The 7,884-nt window shown below is 52.9% G+C and overlaps 1 protein-coding gene across 1 annotated transcript in view; it reads right to left on the reverse strand.

The window, feature by feature from the left end:
- Nucleotides 1-803, reverse strand: part of HPX (hemopexin) — a 7,587-nt gene extending 6,784 nt beyond the window's left edge. Inside the window, exons 1-3 of the mRNA XM_085316570.1 lie at nt 739-803; nt 537-607; nt 54-146 (exon numbers count right to left, since the gene is read on the reverse strand). Of these exons, the coding sequence (XP_085172696.1) occupies nt 54-146; nt 537-607; nt 739-803 (229 nt within the window). The remainder of the gene's footprint in view (nt 1-53; nt 147-536; nt 608-738) is intronic.
- Between the last annotated feature and the right edge of the window lie 7,081 nt (nt 804-7,884).

The following is a 7,884-nucleotide window of genomic DNA, read 5'->3' on the forward strand; positions in this document are numbered from 1 at the left end:
GTCTGCCCCCAGGAGCCTGGCCCTGACCCACACCCCATCTCCTCCAGCCCCACCTCGGAAAAGCAGCATGGTGCCGTTGGCGCTGAGCGTCACCGCGTCGAGGCCGCCGCCGTCCCCATCCCCATCTCYGCACAGCTCCAACAGCCCTGCTGCCGTGGGTCAGCACTGTGGGGGGGTGCGGCGCTGCCCCACAGCATCCCACAGCACCCCATGGTGCTCCACAGCAGCCATGTCACCCCACACCATACCACCCACAGCACCCACAGTGTCCCACGGCACTCCATAGCACCCTTGATGCCCCATGGCACCCCACACCACTCTTGGTGCCACCCCATTCCCCTCAGTGCCCCATGGCACTCCACCACACCCAAGAGCATCCCACAGAAACCCCACTATGCCCCATGGCACCCCACAGGCACTGAACAGCTCCCCATGGTGCACACACACCTAGGAGCCCCACACATCCCTCCACGCCTTACACCCCTCTGTGCCCCACACCGCTGCACCTCCTCCTTTCCCTGCTGATATGCTCTCACCAGTGTCATTGCTGGGGGGCTCAGCCRCATGGTGGGGGCCCACTCCGACTGCCCCAGGTTTCTCGTGGGTCCTGGGAACAGGCAGCACCATGGGGCCACATATGGGGCAGGGCATGCACCCCTCACCAGCATACAGCCCTTGCCCCATAACCCCCTGCCCCATGCAGCCCCCTGCCCCACATCCCCCCTGCCCCACACTCACAGGGGCCGGGCGCACCCCAGGGCCAGGGCCCAGGCCAGGCAGAGGGCAGCTATGGGTCCGTGCATGGTGGGGCTGGGACTCACGCTGCTGCTGGCCCTATATGGGGCAGAGCACCCGTTGCACAACCTGCTCAGCCGCATTGCTCAATCTGCACCGCCCTACAACCTTTGCCCACCCCGCYGGGGGGCACGCAGGGACGGGGAACAGCTTGGGGACAGCCCAGCCCCACATCAGCCCTCAAGGAGCCCCCACCCCAACCCCAGCCCCATCGCTGAACTTTGACCCAGATTCCTGAGCTGATGGGGGTGCAGTGGCCTGCACCCCACACCCACTGCCATGAGGCAGAAAGGGGGAGAGGGCTCACACCCCCCGGAGCACAGCCCCCCATGAGGCAGGGATGGGGATGGGGCTACAGCCCCCATGGGGCAGGACTAAGGATGGGACTCAGACCCCATTGGCAGGGTTAGGGATGGGGCTCAGATCCCCATGGGGTAGGGAMAGGGATGGGGCTCAGACCCTCATGGGACTCAGACCCCCATGGGGTAGGGAAAGGGATGGGGCTCTGGCCAACATGGAGCAGGGATGGGGTTGAGGTTCAGACCCCAGTGCAGCAGGGATAGGGATGGGGCTCATACCCCCATGGGGCAGGGATGGGGCTGGAGTTTAGACACTGATGGGACTCACATCCCCTTGGGACAGGGATGAGGATGGGGGTTAGACCCCAATGAGGCAAACAGGAATGGGGGTCAGACGCCAGTGGGGGGGCAGACCCCCATGGGGCAGGACTAGGTCTCAGACCCCTAGATGTGGGGTGCCAGGGTGAGGACACTGGGTGCAGCTGACCCAGGCTGGCACCAGCCCAGCTCCTTCCCAGCATGCCCCCCCCCCACCAGCCCCACTGCTGGGAACAGCCTTGGCTTGGCCCCACGGCAGCTGTTTGCTCTGGCCACCAGCCCTGGCAGGGCGGGGACAGGAACAGGAATGGGGATGGAGCTGGGAATGGGGACGGGGACAGCGATGGGGTTAGGGATAAGGATGGGGATGGGGATGGGGATGGGAACGGGACAAACACCCAGCCCTGACTAGCACCACCAACCCTGGAGCTTGCCCCATGGATTACATGTCTCAGSGGACAGGGTAGGCATGCACTCCACTTGGGTTGCATATCCCATGGGTAGGAACAGGCCCCTCCACGTGTGGGGAGCAGGTCTGATGGGGAGGAATGGGCACCCCCCACATGCGGGGTCCCATGGGGAAGAACTCCCTGCCCCCAGCTCCATGGCCTATGGCTTATCTCGGCTCCTGGGACAGCACGGACACACACTGTGCATAGCAATTCCCTTCGTGCTAGCAGTGCTCATAGACCCACCAGGTCTCTGGCAGGTAACTGCCACATCACCACAAGGTCTCTGCTGTCCTCCCCTTCGTTGCCTCACCTCATCCCTGGCTCCTGTGGGTGTCCCCAGATCCCTCTGACCAGTTGGGATTTCAAGCTCATGATGAGTCTGTTAAAGATAGCCTGTCAGAGCACAAGAAGGACTCTTACAGCCTATGACAAAGGTGTGGATTTTCCCACRGCATGGTGCTACATGCTGTACATGTAGTGCCCACCTCAGGGTAACGGCTGAGAGAGGCCACTTAGGTTAGCTGGCCTGCGGTTTGGTGATTCCGCAGGCTGGTGTCCTCACRTTGGCCATCCCCGGCCCTTAAGCACCATCACCTGGGCCAGTCCAAGTATGAGTTGTTGCTGATGCTCACTCACTTGGATCAGGAGAGAAGGAACAGCAATCAGTCTCATCAGGAGGAAAATAACCCTCGGATAGGTTTGGAACAGTCTTAACAGCAAAAACATCTACGACTTATCAAAAGTTAGTATAATTTTTCATATTAACTGCTTCAACTGGGGTGATCAAGTAATAGCCTAGTATGATTTTAACTAATCATTGCACTAACTTAATGACAAATACAACAATAATAATAATCAGTATGAACAGCCCATACAATATTCACTGAACAATCCGTGCCTACCACCCACCGAACCCAGTAGCAGCGGTCTCTACCAGGGACTGTTGGCAGTCTCCTCTTGTAGTGGTGGCAGCACGCTGCATCTTCTCTAGGGCAGTGTTGATATGCCAGCTGTCCAAGGCATGAAAACAGCAGTTTGTTCCTTCTAGGTCTAAGTGTTGGCAGAGACCTCCAGATTTGGTAAGTAGGAGATCAAGGTCTTAGCAGTTCTGTAAGGTTATCTGTTTGTTGGCATGAAGTTCCATACTTAGGAAAGAGACAGCATCCATGGTACTGCTCTCGTGATGTTCCAGTGCTGTGGCCAGAGCAAACAATTCTGCTTTGAGCTTGAGATCTCCAACAGGGACTATCAGGGCCCCTAGGCTACCCAGTGCCCACCTCTAGGAAGCAGGCCATGAACCATGTTAATGCATTACAGACTAGGAGTTATTCATGTCACTAGCTGTTAACAAGGCTCCTGCGACAGGGAGGGCATATCCTRGGGTGCACTATCCTTGGAATTGAAGAGGAAGTCTTTCTTGCCCATGTGGTGTCTCCACAGAGGCACCACAAGACTTGAGGTAGGCCATGTACAGCAGCAGAACACTTCTGCTCTTTGCATGGGAAGAAGTTGGCATCATCAGTTGGATGCTCATAATAAGGGGTGTCAATAAAAGTACAAGGTTTATCTACAAAAAGTAGTGGAATAAGGGCAATGCCAATCTCCCAGAGATAGGGTTGGACACGTCATCGTGTAGACCAGCAGTTATTAGAGGTGTCTGAACACTGAACAGGATTCATCCAGCTGTGCCAGGGAATGGTATACCAAAAATTTACAACACAAGAACAAGGATACACTGCCCACTGTTCCTGCAGAACACTTCTGAGCAGAGTTGGGTTCCCTCATTGCAGTAAGGAGGAGGAAAATCAGAGGCATTAAGATAGGAGATATTTGTCGGGGTGGTGTAAAAATAATCTGCTCCTACAGTGAGGGTGCAGCTCTAGAATTTGGGAATTGTCTGGACTRTTAGACATAGTTCAATGGTGTTGGTAAGTGAATTCCAAAGAGAAGGTTGCATTTGGCAAGGGTGCAGCTAAGGGTAAATGGTCAAGTCCAGAAAAGGAGGCCCATGGGGCAAGGGTGTGATTGGCTCCATCTACGGATGGGAAAACTTCAAAGTCATCCCAGGCTGAAGCATTTGCCTTGGCAGCAGCAGCAAATGGAACTACTCAATCTTCTGCTGAGCTAAAACTCACTGGTACACAAAAACCAGTTAGACACGCTGAGTGCTTGGGAGATGCTGCGTGCAAGAGGAACAACAGCATTCTCGGTGACTGGGTGATCCAGACTATGCAAAGAGTTTWTCTGGGGGTCAGCAGTATTATTAGGGAAAAGGAAAAAGAAAACAACAGTAGAAATGTAAGTAAGGCAACAATCAGGATTGCAACCTGAGCAGACTCTGGGCTCTTCAGAGACTTACTTGGAGGAAGSGGTTAAGGCCCTAGAAGGAAGGGGGGTSCAGRAGAGCTGACTAGTATTCAAACATCACTTCCTCCAAGCTCAAGAGCGGTGCATCCCAAGGAGAAAGAAGTGCAGCAAAGGGGGCAGGAGACCTGCATGGGTGAGCAAGGAGCTCCTGGCAAAACTCRGACAGAAGAAAGTATACAGAATATGGAAGAGGGGACAGGTACTTGGGAGAATTATAGGAATGCAGTCAGACTATGTAGACATGAGGCTAAGGCCCATTTGGAATTGAGTCTTGCAAGGGACATTAAGGACAACAGGAATGTCTTCTTCAAATACATCAGYAGCAAGAGGAGGACAAGGGAAAATGTGGGCCAACTACTGAATGGGGCGGGTGCCCTGGTGACAGAGGATACAGAGAAGGCAGAATTACTGAATGCCTTCTTTGCTTCAGTCTTCACTGCTAAGGGCAGCCCTCAKGAATCCTGCAGCCTGGATGTGAGGGAGAAAGTCTGGAGAAAGGAAGACTCTCCTTTGGTTGAGGAGGATAGGATTAGAGACCTTCTGGGCAAGCTAGACATCCACAAATCCATGGGCCCGGATGGGATGCACCCACGGGTACTGAAGGAGTTGGCGGATGTTGTTGCCAGGCTGCTCTCCATGATCTCTGAAAGGTCATGGAGAACTGGAGAGGTGCCTGAGGACTGGAAGAAAGCCTTGTCACTCCAGTTTTCAAGAAGGGCAAGAAGGAGGACTCAGGCAACTATATGCTGGTCAGCCTCACCTCCGTCCCTGGAAAAGTGATGGAACAGCTCATTCTGGATGTCATTTCCAAGCACATGGAGGAAAAGAAGGTGACCAGGTGTAGTCAGCATGGATTCACCAAGGGGAAATCCTGCTTAACCAACCTGATAGCCTTCTCTGATGGAATGACTGGCTGGGTAGATGAGGGGAGAGCAGTGGACGTTGTGTACCTTGACTTCAGCAAGGCTTTTGACACTGTCTCCCATAACATCCTAGATAAGCTCAGGAAGTGTGGGTTAGACAAGTGGACAGTGAGGTGGATTGAGAACTGGCTGAAAGGCAGAGCTCAGAGTGTCATCATCAGTNTTGACACTGTCTCCCATAACATCCTCCTAGATAAGCTCAGGAAGTGTGGGTTAGACAAGTGGACAGTGAGGTGGATTGAGAACTGTCTGAAAGGCAGAGCTCAGAGTGTCGTCATCAGTGGTGCGGAGTCCAGGTGGAGGCCAGCGGCAAGTGGAGTTCCCCAGGGCTCAGTCCTGGGTCCCATGCTGTTCAACTTCTTCATCAACGACCTGGATGAGGGGACAGAGTGCCTTCCCAGCAAGCTTGCTGAGGATACAAAACCAGGAAGAGTGGCTGATACACCTGAGGGCTGCGTTAGGAAGAGTGTTGCCAGCAGGTTGAGGGAGGTGATCTACTCAGCTATGGGGAGGCCTCATCTTGAGTACTGTGTCCAGTTCTTGGCTCCCCAGTACAAGAGAGACGTGGAGCTACTGGACAGAGACCAGCGCAGGGCTACAAAGATGATCAGAGGGCTGGAGCATCTGCCCTATGAGGAATGGGTGTGAGAGCTGGGCCTGTTCAGCCTGGGGAAGAGAAGACAGGGGGGATCTTATCAATGCCTATAAGTACCTGAAGGGAGGGTGTCAAGGGGATGGGACTGGACTCTCTTCAGTTGTCCCATGCGACAGAACAAGAGGCAACACACAGAAGCTGAAGCACAGGAAATTGCACCTGACCGTGAGRGGGAATTTCTTCACTGTGAGAGTGACAGAGCACTGGAACAGGTTGCCCAGAGAGGTTGTGGAGTCTCCTTCTCTGGAAATCTTCAAAGCCTGCCTGGATGCAACCCTGTCTAMCATGCTCTAGGTGACCCTGGTTGAGCAGAGAGGTTGGACTAGATGATCTCCAGAGGTCCCTTCCAACCTTACTGATTCTATGATTCTATGAAATGGCTGGTGACCATACATGTCACCCATGCTGGTGAAGGTGGTGCCGATGTAKATCTTGCAAGGCTGGGTTTCCTCCCATTTCAAAAAACAGGATTCCAAGAAGAACTCCAATGACAACTTTTACCTCTGTATTAGAGAGGAGGGTGCATTCTTCCATGCACATGGTGGCATTTTCCATCTGTAAAGAAATGACAGTTTCTTTGGCTCAGTTGGGTAGGGTATCTCATTCCAATGTCCTGGTYGGTACAACTGATCCAAGCCCATCCCCCAGGCAGGCAGGTGTGACTAACAGTGATGTTTTTACCATTGGGTGATTTGGCACAAATTACATCTCCTGTAATCCTGCAAATTTGAATCAGCCTCTCCTCTTCCTCTAAGGGGGTCAGAGGAAAAAGCTCTCTCAATCGRATGTCCCCAATGGGAGAAACAACCGTTGCAGGTGCACACTGCTTTCCACAGATGTGCGTACCATCCTGTGTCCTAAGTYGGTATCATCATTTCAGGCACGTCAGGCCTTAAACTGGGCTTTCAATAATCCATTGGCACATTCAACCACACCGTTCACTTGCTACATTTCGTATCACCCTTTCCATTTCTGGGGGTTGCTGAAACAGTACCTTGGTCCCAGTTTCACATCCCTGTRACCATGCACAAATACTACAACCTGCTGCTACGTCCCTGCTCTGCTGTACCTTCACAGGCCACCCTCACAGGTGAGCTCTATCATAAAGGTCTTCAGGAACAGAGGGCCTCATTTTCACATGAAGCTGTGTTAGCAGGTTACATATTACCTGTATGTCAGCCTACATTCCTGCATCTGGCAACAGACTCCTTATCTTGGCTGACTGGTTTGTGGTGGTATTGAAACTAGGTGCGGGGGATGTGGGGGTGGCAGGGAGCATTTACATGGCCACAGCTAAACTCCAATCTTTATCTTGGGTGAATTCCCATAAATGCTCCCACAGTTTCTTCCTGCACAGTTCAGTTTCTGCATGTCCTTGTGCACTAAAATTTCATCAGGGTCTGGGGGCATTGGCTGCCAGGGAAGCTGAGGGATCTGCAGGTCCCAGGGCTGGCCACGCTATGGGAATTTCTGACAGTCTGGTGGGGCAGGCCACATCCAATGGGCTAGATATAATACCCACTGTGTACAGTGGGCTGCATGGTTATACCTTGAGTAAAATTCCCCACAAGAAGGTAAAGCTGGTCTGGACTGTAATATCTGCGTCATCTCCAGTGATGGAGTCTGCATCCAATACTGCTTGATAAACTGTGAGTAACCCCATTTTTCAGGGAGTGAGCACCAGTTTGTGCCCCCCCCCCCACGCTGAGGACCCAAAGGTAATGGGAACAAGGGGTCTGCCCTCCTGGGGCCTTTGCCACARTCTCGATTAACATCCTGCATTGCTAATCCCAATACATAACTTGTAAGGCTGAGATGCAAACCATGGAGCGATAGCTTGATAYTGCTGAACTGGGTGAATCAAGACTCTAAGGGTTTCTTCATACTCTTGTCCCCATCTCCATTCATTTCTTTAATAAATTATACAATGATCTGGCAATTGAATGAAAATTTGGAATATGGAATATGCTTTCACCAAAACCCCAATGTCCCTAACACTTGCTTTAGTTCTTTGGCATGGCAGGCGAATGGGATATTTTCTAACTGGGTAAGGACATCTGGAGGAACCATCCTTT

The sequence above is a fragment of the Rhea americana genome, unplaced genomic scaffold, assembly GCF_003343005.1.
Source record: "Rhea americana isolate MKP2758 unplaced genomic scaffold, rheAme1 scaffold_472, whole genome shotgun sequence".
NCBI classification, from domain to species: Eukaryota; Metazoa; Chordata; class Aves; order Rheiformes; family Rheidae; genus Rhea; species Rhea americana.